The sequence below is a fragment of the Panthera tigris genome, chromosome A3 (assembly GCF_018350195.1).
Source record: "Panthera tigris isolate Pti1 chromosome A3, P.tigris_Pti1_mat1.1, whole genome shotgun sequence".
Lineage (NCBI taxonomy): Eukaryota > Metazoa > Chordata > Mammalia > Carnivora > Felidae > Panthera > Panthera tigris.
The window spans coordinates 39,638,021-39,657,584 of NC_056662.1; the positions used below are offsets into that span (position 1 = coordinate 39,638,021).

General features: G+C 34.6%; 1 protein-coding gene across 1 annotated transcript in view; it reads left to right on the plus strand.

Annotated features, from left to right (window-relative positions):
• MACROD2 (mono-ADP ribosylhydrolase 2) overlaps nt 1-19,564 on the plus strand; it is a 2,018,887-nt gene that overhangs the window by 497,226 nt on the left and 1,502,097 nt on the right. The window contains exon 4 of the mRNA XM_042980930.1: nt 10,415-10,444. Within this exon, the coding sequence (XP_042836864.1) occupies nt 10,415-10,444 (30 nt within the window). The remainder of the gene's footprint in view (nt 1-10,414; nt 10,445-19,564) is intronic.

Below are 19,564 nucleotides of genomic sequence, written 5' to 3' on the forward strand. Positions count from 1 at the left end.
GAATTGTTTCACTCAAATTTTAGAAAATTATAGTACATTTATTATTTTTTTAGTTAGACCATTGATGTATTGGTAAATGAGAAAATTATGTTGCATGCTATTTTTTTATAGTAGGATCCATTGTATTTTAAACAACAATCTCAGGAAGACTCATTTATGTGTATATATATACTTATATCAACATGGATTTGAATATGAAAAGGAATAGTAGTTAAGACTACTTGAGTTTAATAAAATTCTTGATTCATATGTTCAAATGAATACATGTTTTATATGTTTATGTCCATATTTTTTATATATTTACATTTTTATATTTTTAATTAATAAGGAAAACATTAGTCTAATGTATTTATTATTCCACAAATAGAAACATAAGAATAGGTGCTACCCTCATAAGAGTTAGGGTAAGATAGTTTGGGAAGGAATGTGAGATTTAGGTGAGCCACCAATTGTGACGAGTTTGTGTAAATCATATCTATTCAATCAAGGTCCCTACAGGAACCTTGGCACAATCACTTAAGATATTTTGGGGACAGCTTATTTATAAAGGGAATATGTACAAGGGTTAGAGCCAGGAATGATGTAGAAGAAACTCAAGGGATTGTTCAGCAGCCATGGTTACCAACAGCATAGCTGTTAACCATGTTAAGCTCAAAGAGATGAGTAGAAGGAGACATATCAGAACGCAAAAGGAGAGAAAGTCATGTTACAAACTAAATGAAGTTGATTAGAGCAGTGACCTTTATTCAAGGGACATAGTCAGTTCAAGGTAAGCTTATAGGAGTGAACCAGGGAAATAAAAACTTGGAATGGATTTTTTTTTAAGTTCATTTATTTATTTTGCGAGAGACAGAGACATTTTTGAGACATTTATTTTGAGAGAGACTGAGCAAATGGGGGAAGGGCAGAGAGAGGGAGAGAGAGAGAATCCCAAGCAGGCTCCATGCTGCCAGCACAGAGCCCATTGTGGGGCTTGAACCCACAAAGCCATGAGATCATGACCTGAGCCAAAATCAAGAGTTGGAATGTTCAACTGACTGAGTCACCCAGCTACCTGTGAATGGAATTTTTATTTCTTCCACCAGCTCCTGCCAGGGCTCCCCATTGACTGAACCCAACCAGAGCCAGAGGGTAAGAGAGGACCCATTGATGTTCTATATATAGATCACTTTGGGCAGAGGACAGGGTGTAGAATAGAGAATGGGTCTTAACTCAGCAATAGCACTGCTAGGAATTTACCCAAGGGATACAGGAGTGCTGATGCATAGAGGCACTTGTACCTCAATGTTTATAGCAGCACTCGCAACAATAGCCAAATTATGGAAAGAGCCTAAATTCCATCAACTGATGAATGGATAAAGAAATTGTGGTTTATATACACAATGGAATACTACGTGGCAATGAGAAAGAATGAAATATGGCCCTTTGTAGCAATGTGGATGGAACTGCAGAGTGTTAAGTGAAATAAGCCATACAGAGAAAGACAGATACCATATGTTTTCACTCATATGTGGATCCTGAGAAACTTAACAGAAGTCCATCGGGGAGAGGAAGGAAAAAAAAGTTAGGGAGGGAGTCAAACCATAAGAGACTCTTAAAATTGAGAATAAACTGAGAGTTGATGGGGGGGTGGGTGATGGACATTGAGGAGGGCACCTGTTGGGATGAGCACTGGGTGTTGTATGGAAACCAATTGACAATAAATTTCATATTAAAAATAAAAAAATAAAATAAAAAGCAATTTTATATCTAAAAAAAAAAAGAGAGAATGGGTCTTAAGGAGTAAACAGAAGCTATCTGGTATAAATATCCAACATTATTTTTGAACCAAATAATTAAAATAACCCAGAAGGGAGAAATCTGTTATAATATGCAAAGTATTGACATCCATTTTCTTTGTGGGCTCAAAGAGTTATTCTTTAATTGGCCTAAGCCCAAAGAAAGAATTAAAAAAAAAAAAGAATTTGAAGATGGCATTGTTCCTCATTCTCCTCCATGCCTAATCCTAGTTTCTTTCCCAAATTCTGATGAGGGTACATACAGCACAAGACATCTCAGAGTGAGGGCAGATGCCTGGAGTTTTCTAAGATGAACATGATTCTGGCCCCCCAAGGTATAGATTTGTCTGAATGCTTTTAAATAGTGAGGGTTTTTTTCAATAATTATTAACTTCTAGCATGAGTGCCAGAGGTAGCAGGAGCTGACGTTTACTGAGCTGCAGTAAGTGCCAGGTGCCATGCAGTGGTTTACCTAGTTATCACCCTCACTCTGCTCAGCAAACCTGTACCATGACTGTTGTTTTCCCAAATTACTGCTTAAGAAAAAGACTCTAAAAGGGGTTAGATAATTAGCTGGAGTTTCAAGAACTTTCTCAAAGATGATGATAGAGTCTGGAATTGGACCTTGATCTGTTGGCTTTCCCCTGGCACAGCCTCACTTGGCTGTAAAATTGCGAGGAGTCATTACCTATTATTGTAGCTCTCTCACCTGTCCCACAAATAAGACTTTTCCTTTCTCCTCTCTCATTCTTCTGTATTCCAGTAATTTTCTTAATTATATATTTAACAAGTATTTATTGAGTACCTACTCTGTGCCAAGAATTGTGCAGAGTGCTGTTGATACCAGCAAATACTCCTCTAAGGAGTATTCTCAGGGTAGCAATCCTATGCATTTTCCTTAATCCCAAATCCTTTACCTTTGAGTTTCTTTGTCTCAATCTTCCCATTATTGACTATGAGAATTATTCTTTTGTCTTATTTAAAGTGTAATTAAAAATAAACCTTTTTTTAAAAGACTCGATACTGGGGCGCCTGGGTGGCTCAGTCGGTTAAGCGTCCGACTTCAGCTCAGGTCACGATCTCGCGGTCCGTGGGTTCGAGCCCCGCGTCGGGCTCTGGGCTGATGGCTCAGAGCCTGGAGCCTGCTTCCAATTCTGTGTCTCCCTCTCTCTCTGCCCCTCCCCTGTTCATGCTCTGTCTCTCTCTGTCCCAAAAATAAATAAACGTTAAAAAAAAAAATAAAAAAAATAAAAGACTCGATACTATTTCATTATTGGAGAGAAATAAATATTCCATAATATTAAAAGAAATATGAAATAAGGAAACTATTTAAAACAGTTTTCTTAAAAGAAACAGGTTTTATTGAAACAAATTCATCTTCCCAAGAAGCATGTAAATGAGGGTGCAAGTAAAGGCCTATGTTTTAATCAGGCTAAAAGTGTATCCCATTCCCTTAGATAAGCACATCTTCCATTTTTCAAACTGAGAATTGGTTTGTATTCAAAACCTTTCTTGTCAAAGACAAAACTGCTGTTCAAGTGTCTTGTATCATTATAACCACAAAACTAATACACATTTGAACTCATTTTTTCCCTATTTAGACACCCTTGTTCACTCTTTGGAAAGCCCCAGATTGGGTTACTTAAGTAATCCTATTTTTGTAACTGAGCCAATGTTATCATCATCAAAATTACAACTGATTCGTAATACAGTGTCAAGAAGGATGACTCGTATGTAAAAACATGTGCTGATTCCTATCATTTTGTACTAGTTACATTTCATTATGCAGCTGTAGGAACTGGCAATGCTTTAGTTCACCCTTTAATAATCAAATTCAGTGATCTTCAGTAGGATCACATTCAGTAGACTGCATGCATATTATGTTTTGTTACTATCTTTGGATGCAATTTTTGAGGAGAAAAAATGTACATGTATATAAATATATGTGTATATATATATGTATATATTTATGTGTGTGTATAAACACACACACACACACACACACACAAGTATCTCCTGCTTTTAAAAAGTTCATATTACACCACCCAACTTAATCAAAATATCTATGTTGGTGCCTATTTCCTCTAAGTGAAAGAAATCTGAAGAGGATTTTTGCTTTTATCAAAAAAGTGAAAATAGCATTCAGCACTTTTCTGCAGCGAGCCATTAGAGAGGCATTGTGCCCTCTGAGCAGTGAGAGTGGCACCACCAAGCTCCTTCCCTGAGAACTAGACTCAGCATCTCAGCATTAAGCTTACAATAGCTTTGAACCCTGTGAGCATCTGTGCTTTATCTCAGTTTATTTTGTGTATCCATGAGCAAGATGTGTTCTAAGGTATCAGAAAAGTCTAAAAGAAGTTAATTTTGGGCCTGGGAATGCTAAAAACAAATTTCTGTATAAATTAATGATAATTGTTTCTTTGCTTTGTACCCAAAAGCTTCATAGGAATGCTAATTTTTCAGATAGTGGAGGAAACCTCGGTGTATGTTTGTGTGTGTTTGTGGTGTGTGTGTGTGTGTGTGTGTGTGTGCGTGTGTGTGCATTTTTTTTCCAGTTTGAAATTCGCAGTATTGTATGGTAGGTTCTTTACCTAGGTCTGATCCTAGATAAGTTATCTCACATCTTTGATCCTCTTTAACTTTCCACTTTTGTGAAATGAAGGAATTGGACAAAATAAATGGTTTTCCTTCCATGTTGCAGTATTTCTTGAAGTTACTGGGTGCACTGTAACTGATAAAGCTGTAGAGCTGATAAAGCCACATTGGCTAAAGAGAGGCAGCTCTTTCTCCTCCCTCCTACTTGAATGAGGATAATTCTGTTTTGTTTTATTTGTTAATACTCCCAAGTAAACTTTCTAATTTTTATTCTGTTTTTGGCTTCATAGTGGATTGCAGCTTATACAAAACACACAGACCCTGAAATAATCAATTGTTCCTTTAAATTCTGCAGTTAAGTATGAAATGTAAAGTATTAATCATGTGTTTATGCCTGGTTTCTACATGCGAAGTAGTTAAGCCTATGCTTAATTTTCTCTCTTTGTCAGCTTCAAAGCAGGAAATTATACCATTGCCCCAACCTCTGGCATTCCGTTGATTTTGTTTAGAAGGTATAAATCTAGTAAAGCATGAGTAGAGAGCTGTTGCCAAATTGATGGCTGAATTTGTCTGTGTAGATTGTATTTCCACAGCTGTCAGTTGGGATGGTTGTTCCCTGTATAAAGCAGTTCAAGAGTCATGCAAATGCTTGGGATTTTAATCTTAGATTTTTAAGCACTTCCTACTTTGAGTTTCAAGTGTAGGGAATATAACATGTGCCATTCTACAGGGTGATATTTTGGCTTTTGTATCTTTAGGATAACATGTTGTGAATGAAATAGTGTTTTAGGTAGAGTTCCTGGGAAGTTTTTGCCAACAATCATTTTTGACATCCCATGTGCCCTATTGTAATAAGAAAGCAGAATAAATAAACTACACTAGGTGGTCAGGATTCTGTTAGAATGAAAGCTATTATAATATCCTTTATAACGATGAAAAGAAAATAGAAACCCTGCACAAATAGTTTTAATCAGTGTTTCAAGACTAATCTCCCAAGCTGTTGCTTGTTTGACAGATAGTCTTGGGTGGGGGGTAGAAATGGAGTGGAAAACAAATAATTACTGTAGAGATAATAGGAAATTACTTGGAAAGTAGAATAAAAACTTGTTCCAAACACTTACCAGGCCAGTTTGGTTCACAGTCAACGTAAATTACTCTCTGGATTATTTCACAGACTGGATTACAGTAGTCCCTTCTCATCTGTGTTTCACTTTCTGTGGTTTCAGTTACCCATGTTCACCCACCATCTGGAAGCAGATAATCCTCCTTCTGATCTATCGTCAGAGGGTCTATAGTATCTTAAAATTATGCCACGATGCCTGCAGCATTCACTTCACTTCATCTCATCATGTAAGCATTTTATCATCTCACGTCATCACAAAAAGAAATAGGGCAAGTACAGCACTAGAGAGTCAAAGAGACCACATTCACTTAACATTTATTATAGTACATTATTATAATTGTTTTATTATTAGTTATTCTTAATCTCTTACTGTGTCCAATTTATAAATTAAACTTTATGATAGATGCACATTGGAAAAGGAAAAAAAATATAGTATACACAGGTTTCAGTCCTATTTGTGATTTCAGGCATCTCCTGGAAGTCTTGGACGGTGTCCCCTGTGGATAAACAGTAGCTACTGCATTTCAGACTCACAAACTGCAGGAGCTGTTAAGTATGCTAAAGTACAAGGCTAGCACATGTTAGGTTAGCAGTTGTTTTTTTTTTAAATGTTACTGAATAACATTTTATTACATCTGAAACTTTCAAATCTAAGAGAACTATCAAAACTAAGAGAAGTTGTCTGATGCAGAGATCCCCAATATATGGCATGTCCTCTGACATTTCGATTCTCCCTATCCCACTCTGTCATAAATATTATTAAACAATCATAGTTCTCTTTCCCACTGAGCTTAGATATAACCTTAAAATCTTTCTCAAATCAAGAGGTACAGACAGTCTTTTTTAATTAGGGAATTAGAATTGTTTGACATTTGTTTGCCATCTCTGATTGATTCTAAATTTCCTGATGGAAGAAGATAAATAAGGTAGTTGACTATGACACCCAAACCACTGATATATTTAGAAATTGTGGCAAATTAAAACAGGTTACCCGGATCTCAGTTCAGTATTCTTTCTTTAATACTATAAAGAGTAAAGAAGGTTTTTGAGATATTAGGAGAAAAAGTCAGTTAGGATGTTTGATACATTATAGCTTTTCTTACATTTCTAATAATGTTATGGCACACATTCCATTTAGGAGCTTCAGGTAATAGAAGATTACTTATATAGTAATTTTATTTTTCATGTTTTGATCCACAATTTAATTATCATTATATTTGTGAAAAGACACAAATGCATGCATATATAGACATATATGTACACAGAGGGTCTTTCAAGATCATTTTTTTTTTAGAAAGAAAGCAGTATAATATTCCATTTATGTTCTGAGCAACACATGAAATGAGGATACTGTTGGTAAGAGCTATGACCATTTTTCATTTAGGCTAATTATCCCAAGAAAAGGATTCCTACATTGTCTTCTTTTTTTCCTTTGGTTTTGATAATTTAAAAATGAATATACTTATAGAAATGTATAATTTTTATTAAAATTTTTCACTAAAGTTTTTCATCAAAAAATTGAGTTCAAATAGAAGAAAATAATTTCTCAAAAATTCTAAAAAATTAATCATTTGGTTAGGATATTATAAATAAATTCTCCATACTTGCCACTTTGAAATTAGATTTATGTAACCCTTTATCCCATTTTATGTTCAGCGTTGTTGTTGTTGTTGTTGTTGTTTTTCACTTTATAAACAGTGAAACTGTTCACCTCATTGAGTTGTTATTTTGGGGGTGTGAAGAAGTGCAATACAGAGATTCATTAACATGTAATGGCTCATTTTAGTTTCTCATTCAATCGATTTTTGAGGCAATTACTGGAGCTTGATTTTTTCCTCTACCTTTCTGGTAATAGAAAGGGTATTTTATTTAGGAAAATGTGAATAAAAATAGTGTTGATTAGTAAGCATACTCAGAGAAGATATTTTAAAATCTTATTTTAGAAGCAGTGGTATGCTCATAAACTTGAAGTTTTCTTTGTTTCTTTTCTGCTTTTCCTTCTCTCTGAAACTTTGGGAATAACAAGAGGCATGTCCAGAATTCCCTCTAGCAAAGGACTTGATAGAGACAGAAATATAGAAACATGTTTTTTACATGCTTAGTCATTAAATATTTCCAAAGAAATTTGAAGAGATTCGTTAATGGTCTTTGATTTTACCGGAAGAAAAAGGACCAAAGTTTGCTCTTTCCACACACTTCAATAAATAAATACCACTTATATCAAAAAGAAATTGTACTGAACTTACCAATTATCTTATTTTTAGAAAACATGTATTGAGTGCTTCTTAGATGCAGGCGAAACTATTAAACTCAGACCTTGTCTTTAAGGGTTTCATATGTAATTGGGATGTACCTCAATTTATTAATAAGTAGAAATTAAATGACTATTAATTTTAGACACACAAAAGTCATTTTTACTTTTGTAAAATGGAAGAAATATTAATCTACCTGGCCAATAAACGTTGAGCATCAGTTATATATAAGGTGTTTTGTGAAGGTAAAGTAACGTTTGAAATGATGATAAAGGTTTACTTTTATTTGCCTTCATTTATGCCACATTTACTGAAGAAAATTGCCTTGATATTTTTGCTAAGGTACATTTTATTAAAAAATTAAGAATAGAAATGATTAAATAGGCTTAAATTTCATGAATTCTCTAGAAAAATCATTACCATAATTATAGTTATTGGAAATTAGAAATTATTAGAAATTACAAATATATTGTTTTGAATATATATGTGTGTGTGTGTGTGTATATATATATATATATATATATATATATATATATATGTTTTAGAATCCTAGATTAAGATTCTATTACATGAAGGGTAATGCACATGAAATTATCTTAAAAGTGATGGGACACTATATAGAATGCCATAGTTTTCCAAATTAGTTCTATGTTGATATTAAAATGTGACCAGATATGCTTATCTAGACATGAACACACATCTGACATAAATTGACTTGATGGTTCTCTTGGGACTGGGATTCCAGTTCTTATACCTATGCTACTCATCCACCCATGTCTATTGGATAAGTGCCTACTTAAATAGATGGACCTTGGTCTATGTTCTCAAAACACGCAACCTCTACCTTTATTCAGCAAAGCATTGGGTGAGAGTAGACTGTGTTGTGTTATTGCGCTCCTGGGCATGATAATTTGAATGAAAAGCTACTGTCCATTATTGTTGTTTGTTCTTGAAAATACCTTTTTCCTTCTGAATGAATATGTGAACATTGGAGAAAAACAGAATTCCAGGGAACTGAAAAACCTATAGATAGGGAAGTAGTACCCAATGAAATATAAAAATAACCAATCAGCAGCCATGTGGTTTTATAAATGCGTGTAGCTAAGATTTTAGAAGATATTTGAATTAGGTAAGAGATATGGGTTGATCATGAAAATTCTGCCATTAGATAGGGGTATGGGAACCAAAATAGAATTCACATCTTTCCTCATGCCCCTGCAGCAAGCTACCCCTTCAACAGCTACAAAGTTTGATGCTGGACATTAAGTCCTCAATACCATCTACATACATACTTTACACTCTCACTGTGAAGTCAGATGGATTTGGGGTCCTGAGTTGACAAAATGGCAGATTTTATGACATCAAAAGTGTTTTGTTTTTTAACACGGTTGATTAATGACATTGCTATTTAGTTCATGATTGTGAAAAAAGTATCAAGAGGAAGGCAAGAGCAGCAGTTAGATGGCTCTGTCCTTGGAAGATCATATGGAATAAGATTTGATGCTCTAATATATTGACATATTAAGAAGAACTTCAAAGGCATGTGGTCTTATTGGATTTTCATGATATTCTCTTTAGTGTTGTAAAAATTAGCAAGCCATCACATATTTAACCTCATGGAACTATGAATATAGGCATTTGTTCATGAAATGATCCATTACCTATTGATGGAATCAGTAACACTTGGATATTTGCTTCTCTTAATTATGACAATGCGTGGTGTGGACAGCACACTAAAGTTCAAGTTAAAGACTCCCACTCCTCTTTCCTAAATGATTTGTTTAATCTTTTGGTAGCTCAAGTTTCTATACAAAGAGACCTTGGACACCACATACTTTTTTTTTTTTTTTAATACTGCTGTAGGATTTCTTCTTTTATAATGGCATGAAAATACCTATGATACAAAGGAACGCTATGGAATAAAGCTCAGTGCAGTGTATATTGACTTTTGTTTTCAGGCTGTTATAATGACTAGATAAACATAGGCATAAAGCTGTTTAATACTTCAGCAGAAACCTGGAATGGGACTTTATGAAATTTTGACCTCTTAAAAGAAATTCAAATGGAATTATCTTATACTTAGCTTATTACTTGGCTTCTATAAATATGTGTGCTAGAATAATGAATAACTGGGTAAGAAATGACACATTGTTTTACAACAATGCTTAAAATTTTGTTTCCTCAAATAAATAGTTAATGCTAAAAGTAATCTGTTACTAAGAGTTCTTACTGCACAGTGTCTTAAGATACTTTATTTGATGATGGTTTATTAAAATTATCATTATTCTTTTATGTTACATGGTCCTTTGAAATCACTGAATTGCCTAAATAACATACTCTCTCTCTACTTGATAAAATAGAGAACATAGAAGGTTATTTTAGATATTGAACAAAAAATAAAAGAATCACAACATGTGCTTCATTTTATTAGAAGGGAGTACATATAAATACAGTCTTTTGAAGAGAAAATAGAGTTATTAAATTATTTTAATTTTCATGCCATCATAAAACAGTAATAGAAGCTATCTTTATATGAAAGTACATAGTGTGAGTGTATGTGTGTATTTATAAGAGACGTGATCACCAGCAGCTTTTACTTAACCTATCTGGCATATTATAGTTTTTATATATTACTTAATGTTTTCTGTTTGTTTTGTTTTAAACAGCAAATGCCAGTCTTCTTGGAGGAGGAGGTGGTAAGTCCTGAACATCACTTAATTTAAAATATTTTTTATTACACCTGCCACAAGATGTTAAGTAAGTTCTGTGATATTTTAAAGAAAATTAATTAAGCTATAATTATTAACCACAAAATGATAATCTTCTAGAAAATAACATAATAGAAATACATACATTGGTTTGTCTAACTCTTATTTAAAAAAAACTTCAGAGTATGTGTAATACTGTTTTTATTCTCAATAAAACTTTGTATTTCTACGTTTGGCATAAGCTGTAACAGCTCTAAGCTATTAAGATGAACACATATAATAGATGGTGGAATCACTTTTAATGTAAATCCTAAAACAGTTCATTGGGAGACTTGTGGTTTTAGTTTTTTCATTTTTATTTTTTCTTCCTCATAATGGCTTAAAAAAACAATGACTTTGTAGCCTGAGAAATTAACATATCAGCCATTTACTTGAAAAATAAAAAAAGATTTTAGTATTGGCACTTTGCTTTTTCATTTAGCTTGCTTAGAGGAAAATGAATGAGATAAAATTGAGATGAGGAGAGAGTCCTGTACTGGGAATTTTTTTTAAACTAAAATCTTGGAGATGTTTATTATTTTTATTTCTAGGTTGAAAGATGAAAGCTTCCTAGCCTTCCTATATAGAATATAGTAGGGGGGAAAAGTATGCAATACAATAGGGTCCTTTTCATTTAAGACCCAGCTGGACATAAATAGGTTTGTTTTGTCTCTCCATTCTCCTTATTCCACTAGTTCCCTCTTTTCATGTACATGGTTGGAGTAGATGGGATTGCACAGAACGTTAGGCCTTCAGAAATTCCCTGGCCATCGACAGGAAGTTTCTGGGTGAATTTTATTTGGAAACTAAAATTTTAATCATTGTTCCTACATAGGAATCAACAGATTTTTAAAAAACAGAATCCTGGAAATAGAAATAATACAAAAACAGTTTAATCTAGATAGTGCTCTTCATATTTTCACATGCCAATGCACACATTCTGCAGCAGAGTATTTCTCGTCTTCTTCCCTAAATTACGTTAGAAGATATCAGTCGACAGGATTTCTCATTATACATTTTTTTGGTCTTTTTGGGGAATTGGAAGGGAAAATCTTCCTTGGGAGTTGGATTCCCAGTAAATTGTTATCTCCAGGTCTCTTACGTCAAGAAAACATTATTAAAATAAATTCTCCATAGTGCTGATTTTCTTACAAAACATATTAATATTTTAACAAATTTGGTGAATACTGTTAAATAGGCTAAATATGTCTCATGCACAGGTAGTCTAGATGTAGACTATACTGGTCATATAGTAATTCCATCCTGTCATCAAGCACTCAAGCTCTTACTTTTCTACTCTTCCTTCCTAGTGCATGGAACTCAGAGTCCATGGTAGTAATTGGAGCTCTAGCTATTGTAAATATGTGTCAGGAGCAGTAAGAAAGGCAAAAATTTTTTAAAGAAGTGGCCCCTAAAAGATGAGTCAGTTTTCTTTAAGCAGCTTTCTCTGAAATCTCACATTATCCTTGAACATACCAAATGTTCGTTCATAGATACATACAATTTCATTCCAGGAAGCAATGTACTCGTGAAAAAAAAAAAAGTGTTGCATTTCCTTTTGTTTTCTTTTTTTTTTTTTTATTTTGGTAAGGTCATATTTAACTAATACTTATTTCTTATCCATGATACCTTTCTATTTAAAATACAATGATCTTAGCTGTTTACAAAGGGAATAAAAACAATAATATGTTCAGTAGAGGAAGATCTTGCATACACAGGTTGACACATAACAAATTTATGTCTTTTGTTTCAACCAAACTTAGATAATCACTAACAGCATTTTAAGGAAAAAAAAAACCATTTCTCTAATGGACATGTGGGAGAAGGAGGAAGAACTTGGTAATTCTGGCATATAGCAGATGGGTGTTAGGTCATCTCTGTTAAAGGAAGGATTGACAAGTGAAGTGACATATTTGAGAAACTTTTAGTTTGAAGCAAGAGCCAGGTCCGGAGAAGATTCTGCAGATTATTTTGACCTCACTACCAGAGAGTGACTCCCTCCCTCCTTCCCTCCCTTCCCTCCCTTCCCTCCTTCCTCTCTCCCTCCCTCCCTCCTTTTTTTTTATTGAAGAACAATCGACATAAAATTTTGTATTAGTTTCAGGTGTAAACATGATTCAATATTTACATACATTACGAAGTGGTCACCATAATAAGTCTAGTTATCATTTGTCACCATACAAAGTAGTTACAATATTATTGACTATATTTCCTATGCTATACATTACATCCCTGTGTGTTATTTATGTTGTAATTGGAAATTGTACTTCTTAAGTCCTTTTACCTATTTCATCTATCTCCTTACCCTCCTGCCCTCTGGCAACCATCAGTTTGTTTTCTGTATCTGTGAGTCGTTTTCTATTTTGTTTTGTTTGCTTCTTTGTTTTGTTTCTTAGATCCCACATATAAATGAAATCATATGGTGTTGGTTTTTATTTGTCTGACTTATTTCACTTAGCATATTACCTTGCAGTATCCATCCATGTTGTTGCATTCTTTCTTATGGATGGTACTATTCTATTGTGTGTATGTGTGTGTGTGTGTGTGTGTGTGTGTGTGTGTGTGTGTGTGTAAGATATTTATATATGCACACACATGTGATATATGTATATGGGATAATGGGATACGTACGTATCATATACATATCTCATATTTTTATCCATTTTCATCCTTGGGTTGCTTTCATATCTTGGCTATGGTAAATAAAGCTGCTATGAACATAGGGTGCTTGTTTTTTGGAATTAGTATTTTTATTTTCTTCTGATAAATACCTAAAAATGGAATTGCTGGAATTAGTGTTCTGTTCTCTAAAAAGGAATGGGAGAGTGGAAGTTTTGATAAGGAATGAGTAGTCCCTGCCATAACGGGAAGTCAGGTTATCGTTAATTAAACTTTGTCAAAGTGTTTTGTTTCAATATATGTAAATGCAGTTGGTTTGCCAAGTCACTCTGGTGATTTGGCCTGTGTTTTGTTATGGTTTTTCTAAACTGTGTAAGAAGTTATATTATGAATTTTTAGCATGTCAAGAAATTCAGGAACATGCAATCTCAGTTTTCTGTTAACCTGAGGTGTATCCTTCACTGTCTTCCTCTAGATGGTTGATTTTGCTAAATGCAGTTTTTGCCTTAATTCCTAATTTCTGAATTCTAAAATTGATGGCTTGGCACCATCATAAAGATAAATTACAAGTGTTTAAGATGGCTGTAATTTCTTTCATTAAGGTAGGTCATTGATCAGTTTAAATTTATTTATGCACTTCTAGAGATGTCAAGATAACTCTAAAGTGCATGTCTGATTTTTGGAAAGCTGCATTTAAAAATTAAATCTAAGGCATATTTTTAGCCTTCTCTGAACTGAATTTCGGTCTTCTGATTCTATGACAAACTTTTTAAATCCTGTCAGTGATATTTGTAAAGTAACACGTAATAATCATCCAATAAGGAACAATTGAATTGATAAAATTCTCTTGGATTTAATCAAGGATTCCTTTTATTGATTTGAATTAACATCTCTTCAAAAGCCTTGAAAGGGAATAATTCTTTGATTGACCAAACAGTTTGATCAAGAAAATTTGATGCTATGTAAATAATAATGGCATTTTTGATAATAAAAATGGTTCAAAAACGGTGCCATTTCTTCAGGTCTTCAGGGAGGCTTCCTCCAAATTGTACGTAAATAGTACTTGAAATTTCGACAAAATCAGTGTATATAAAATTGTACTATCTTTGAAATCTTAGCGTTTTGTTGTTCTTTTCTAAGAACCAAGAAAAGAGGTTTCCTTAAAGGAGATTTAAAAAAAAAAAAAAGGTCACAATAATCCTTCAGTTTTGATTTGAAAGTGAGAGAATCACTTTACATTGGTGTGAATTTGTATCTTTGGACTAGAGGTGACTCCTTCTAGGAACTTAGTGTCATTGACTCCAGTTTATTATAATGAACACATGTGAAGAGGTCGCAGCTACCTAATCATTTCAGTTGAAATGCTTGGTAAAATGGGTCATCTCTGTCTATGTTTCTAGGATATGCTAAAGGTAGAGACATATAGTAATTTCTCACATAAGTGTGTGGCTGGTCTGTGGTAACTGGATTCTACCTTTCAGGAAAACTTTATATATAGTGAATGGTATAATGTTAAAAAAACTTTAGAATTTCTATTAAATTTTTTTACAAGCTTTCTATCATTGCTACCTATACTACCCTGTATAGCTGTGTAGTACATTGATATATAAAACAAGTAAATTTTAGTTTCTCACTTAGTCATTTTATTAGTAAGGATAGGCTATATTATGTGTGATAGCCAATAAACCTAAAAATCATAGAGGCTTAATAAAATGAGTTTTATTTCTTGCTCACATCATAGGCTGAGTAGGATTGTTGGCTCGCCTACTCATGCTCTCCTATACATAGGAGATGTATAGGAAATACAGAGACTTGGGCTGCTGTCTTATCTTGTAGCTCCTCTATGTAATGTGTGGCTACTAAGAAGTCACAGGACAGGAGACGAGAGCTGGAGGATCCTGTGAGATATGTTTACAGATCAGTTTGGGAATGGCTTATATCACTTATGTTTACATTTCATTGGTCAGAATTCAGGCAGATGATCCCCAATTTAATATAAGGAAGGCTGAGAAAAATGGAATCTTCCAGAGTTTCCAGGAAAAGGAAATGGTATGGTAAAATATATAGCAACTATCTTTGCCACATAGTTCAAATGAGATCAGTGTTATTTTATTATTATTATTATTATTATTATTATTATCATTAGTAATTAAATTAATGGCATAGGAAATGAGACTTAGGGAGATTTCTTCAATGTCATACAGCTTATAAAGGACAAAGGTTGAATGAGAATACAGGGTTCTTGTCTGCCACTCTAGAGCTCTTTGCCTTTGCTCTGTGATTTTTAATATATATTTTCTCTTTAGATTTGCCATTTCTTTGCACAGGTAGGTACCTCTGTTTACACCAGGAAAAATGAATGAGAAGACAGGAAAACATGCATCTGAGATATGGATGATGCTTTCCTTGGCTTATTTTCACAAGTCTCAAGCTCAATTGATAATTTAAAAGTACATAGAATGGCACTGTCTTAGAGTATTTGGATTGCTGCCCAGATTTATATACTTTTTTGGTGTGTATTTGAGGTTCAGCCTTAGAATACATTGCATTTTAAATACCTGTTCACTCATCTGTAATAAGAATGTTTTACATGTACAAAGTCCTGTGATGTAATTTTGGAATACATAATTTATAAAGAATTATGTATAATTAATTTATATAGAATTAAAAAGAAAAATCAGAATTAAAGAGCTAAGTTCTCAATTCCTTTCACATCATTACATAATAGGCCAGAACAAAATTTAGAATCTCTTACTTTAGATAATGTCTTTTCCCTCTTATTGTCACAATAATTAACATAAGACCAGTACCTGCTGCTAGAAACCAAATAGGATATTATTCATTGGATTTGCTTCCTTTTCCAGTCTGTCAAACTCCTGAGTGCTGAAGCCTGAGGCATAATGTTAGAGTTGTAAAGTGACATTTCCTCACAGAATGGCAATTTAAGGTTGACTTTTTATATACATACCTTAGTAGGACTGCTATTTCAATTACACACACACACACACACACACACACACACATACACAGACATCATATTTGTATCAATACTGTAATTTTCTACATTATCCTTGAGGTGATTCTATGGCAGGTTAATCTTAAGAACTCTAAGCAACTACTACTAAATAAACACTCAGGCCCAGACGGAATGTATGAGATAGCCATGTTTCCAGAATGAGAACATAGCATATATTATAACCTTTACCGTTTCCAAAGGCTTCTTGCTCTCTTTGTGTCCCTTAAAGTGGGCCCAAAGATGAACAAGGTTCAGTGGCCTGGGGTTAGCAACTCGTCCTCTGAAGTCTCTTATTTCTTGTTTGGACAGTTCTGCTTGCAGAACTGCAAGAGAGAATTCCTAATGCTTTTTATTATTAACATCCATTCAAGGTTAATGAAGTTTATGTGAGGTGTCAAAATGTCTGCTTCAAAAACAGTGGAGTCATGAAACTATTTGGTGTTGTGCAATAGATACCATCAGTGTATCTTCATCCACCCATCACCTTTTTCTACATACAGACACACAGATGTGCACATATTCTTTCATTTATTTATTCATTCAACAAATGCTAGTTCGGTAAATACTGTGTGTCACTGTTAATTATTGATTTGGCAATAAATGCAGCCCTTTCCATGTGACTAATCATGGTCCATATTTCACAGAAATTTTCTGAAGAATTATGATTCCCCAGGTTCATTCAAGTTTCAGTAATCAGATTCCTTCTTTAAAAAGCAGAACAGATATCCTGAAAGTCTTTTCACAAAAAAATCTGAGTACCAAGAATTCCTAACATGAAAAGCAAAAATTTTAAAGGGCTTTTTGAGTGTGTTTAAGTCAGGGTGTTTTCATAAGTTACTTTGTAAACATTTAGAAGCAGAGTGGAATGCCTTCTCACCCTCTCTCCACACAGTGAAGGGATTTCCCCTGACATATATCACTCTATTGCTCAAAATCCCCACAGTGATTATGTATTTCACTCTTGCTGAATCTTGAGATCTGGCCAGGCCTTGGGCATGCTAGGAGGAATCTAGGATAATAGTCAGCAGTAAGGGACCAAAGCCAGTGAAAACAGGTAGGCTGTTGGGGTTGCCCCTGAGGAGAGGCCATCAAGCATATCTCGCAGTGAGTAAGCCCCTGGCCTATGATCAGCAGATAGAGAGGTCCCAAACATGGACCTGGAGGGTTGCAGTGGTCTCTCAGTGATGAGAAAGCGGATAGTAAGAGAGACTCAGGAACTCTGGCCTTGTTGATCAGTCAGGGACAGTCTTAGGAGAAGAGCTATAGGAAGAGATGTGATACTAAACCATAGAAAACAGGCTTACATCTTGACTGCCTCTGGTAGGACTGATCCTAGACACTGCAGGCAGTTAAGCCTGCTAGAGGAGATCAGGAGGCCCAGATGTGAGGAAGGAGAGAGGAAGGGGGATGCAGGGGCAGGTCTGACAACATCAGTTACATACTGAACCAATCTACCTTTATCCTCTCCTTCCCTTCTTTCCGCCCTCCTCCCTTTCCTTTCTCATTCCCTCCCTTGTTTCTTTACTTTTCTTTTTCCTTTTTCTCAGTCAACAGCATGTTCTGACTGCATCTTGTATACTAGATTTGACACTGAGGTAGCAAAGATTTTTATAGCTAGGGGCAGTTAGAGATAGAAGCTTTTATTTATACATTAATATCTTAAGAACTAGGAAGGTTCTTTTTTAATGTTTTATTTATTTTTGAGAGAATGCAAATGGGGGAGGAACTCAGAGGATCTGAAGCAGGCTCTGCACTGACAGCAGCAAGCCCGATGTGGGGCTTGAACTAACGAATTGCAAGATCATGACCTGGGCCAAAGCTGGACGCTCAACCAACTGAACCACCCAGGTGCCCCTAGAAAGGTTATGAATAGAAGAAAAATGAAGCAGAAAAGATGAAGTCAACGTCTTAGAGTGGTTAGGGAAGCCTTTCCAGAGGAGATGACACTAGAACAATCTTGGAGGAGGAATATCATTTACCAGGAAAGGAAGGAAATTACCCATTCAGTTGTATTTCCTACTGTGTGATTTAGATATTGTATGGATACTCTGCTCTACTTTCAGTCATCGTCCTTACTGTTCTTCATTCATAGTATCCAGACTTTGGTCAGTTTACTCTGACTCATGCCACTTAAAATGGAGTGAACCATGTTAGAACTGAAGAACATAATTCTGGTGCTAGTGGTATTGGCAGCAAACCTCCACCAGAGCAACCTGAGCAAGGTGGAGACTTGCTCCCTGCTGTCCCTTCTCCTCAGATTGCCTCACCTGCATCTCAGTCTAGGGACCAGTTCTGCAGCTGCTCACATAAGTTGGATTTCTGTATATGATTTCCTCATTCCACATGAGCTTGTCTAGTTCTATTCTTAGAAGTTTGACCCAACCCTGATTGCCCTAATCTTGCCTGCCATTTGTCACTAAGCCTCCCAGATGCTTCCTGGTGGAGGAGGGACAGGGGACTGAAGTGCACGTGATGTCTGTGTTTCAATTTTCCAATTGTAATGGTCATTCCAAGGACACGCTTAGTTTATCCCACCTCTAACTTTGATCACCATGATGCCTTTATTCCAAAGCTAAATTTTAAAGTTATTCTTCATATTGACTGCATACCTACTCCCCTTCTAAGTGAAACTGCACCATCTAAAAACCCTGTCAAGGGGCAGCCCAATGTAAATTCTCCTTCTCATTCCAGCCACGGCTGATAGAACCTGGAAGGATGCATTTTCCAATTAGGGAATAAACTTCTTGAGAATAGAGACTTTTTAACTCATCTTTAAAACCCTGGCACCTTCTACTGTGGAGTAGATACTTTATTTTAACTTTGAGATATTACTCTTATTCTTATTTCAGTTTTGATCAGCTTGCTCTAGAAAGATAATTTCTTTATCTTTAGATGATCTATAAATGAAAAAAAACAAAACTAAAAATGCTTACAGCAGGCAACCTGAAGATCATATACATATTTATGCAGTAATTATTTTAAGCGTTGTATTTACTTTTATTTCTAAAAAGTTTAGATAGCCAGGGTTTCATAATTTTCTTTAAATACCATGATTATATGCTTTGAATCCTGGGGGATAAAGAGAACAATATTTGTGTAGATGTGGAAATGAAAAACACAAAATTTGCATTCCCTGGATTTCCTTGGAAAAAGGGGAAGGCTATTGTCTCATTCATGTTTTGTCACATTGGAGATATTTTACCGGTTATGTCTTTCAATCAGAAATATTATTTTCATTATTGATTTTTTTTTTGGTCAAAACCATTGGCAAAATTTTAAAGTGCTAATGTGCCAATTAATGAGATTTGACATTCATTTAGAAATAGGATCAAGGACATGCCTTAGGAAGAGTTTTTTTTTTTTTAAGTTTATTTACTTATTTATGTATTTATTTTTAATTTCATTTTTAATTTTTAAAATTTATATCCAAATTA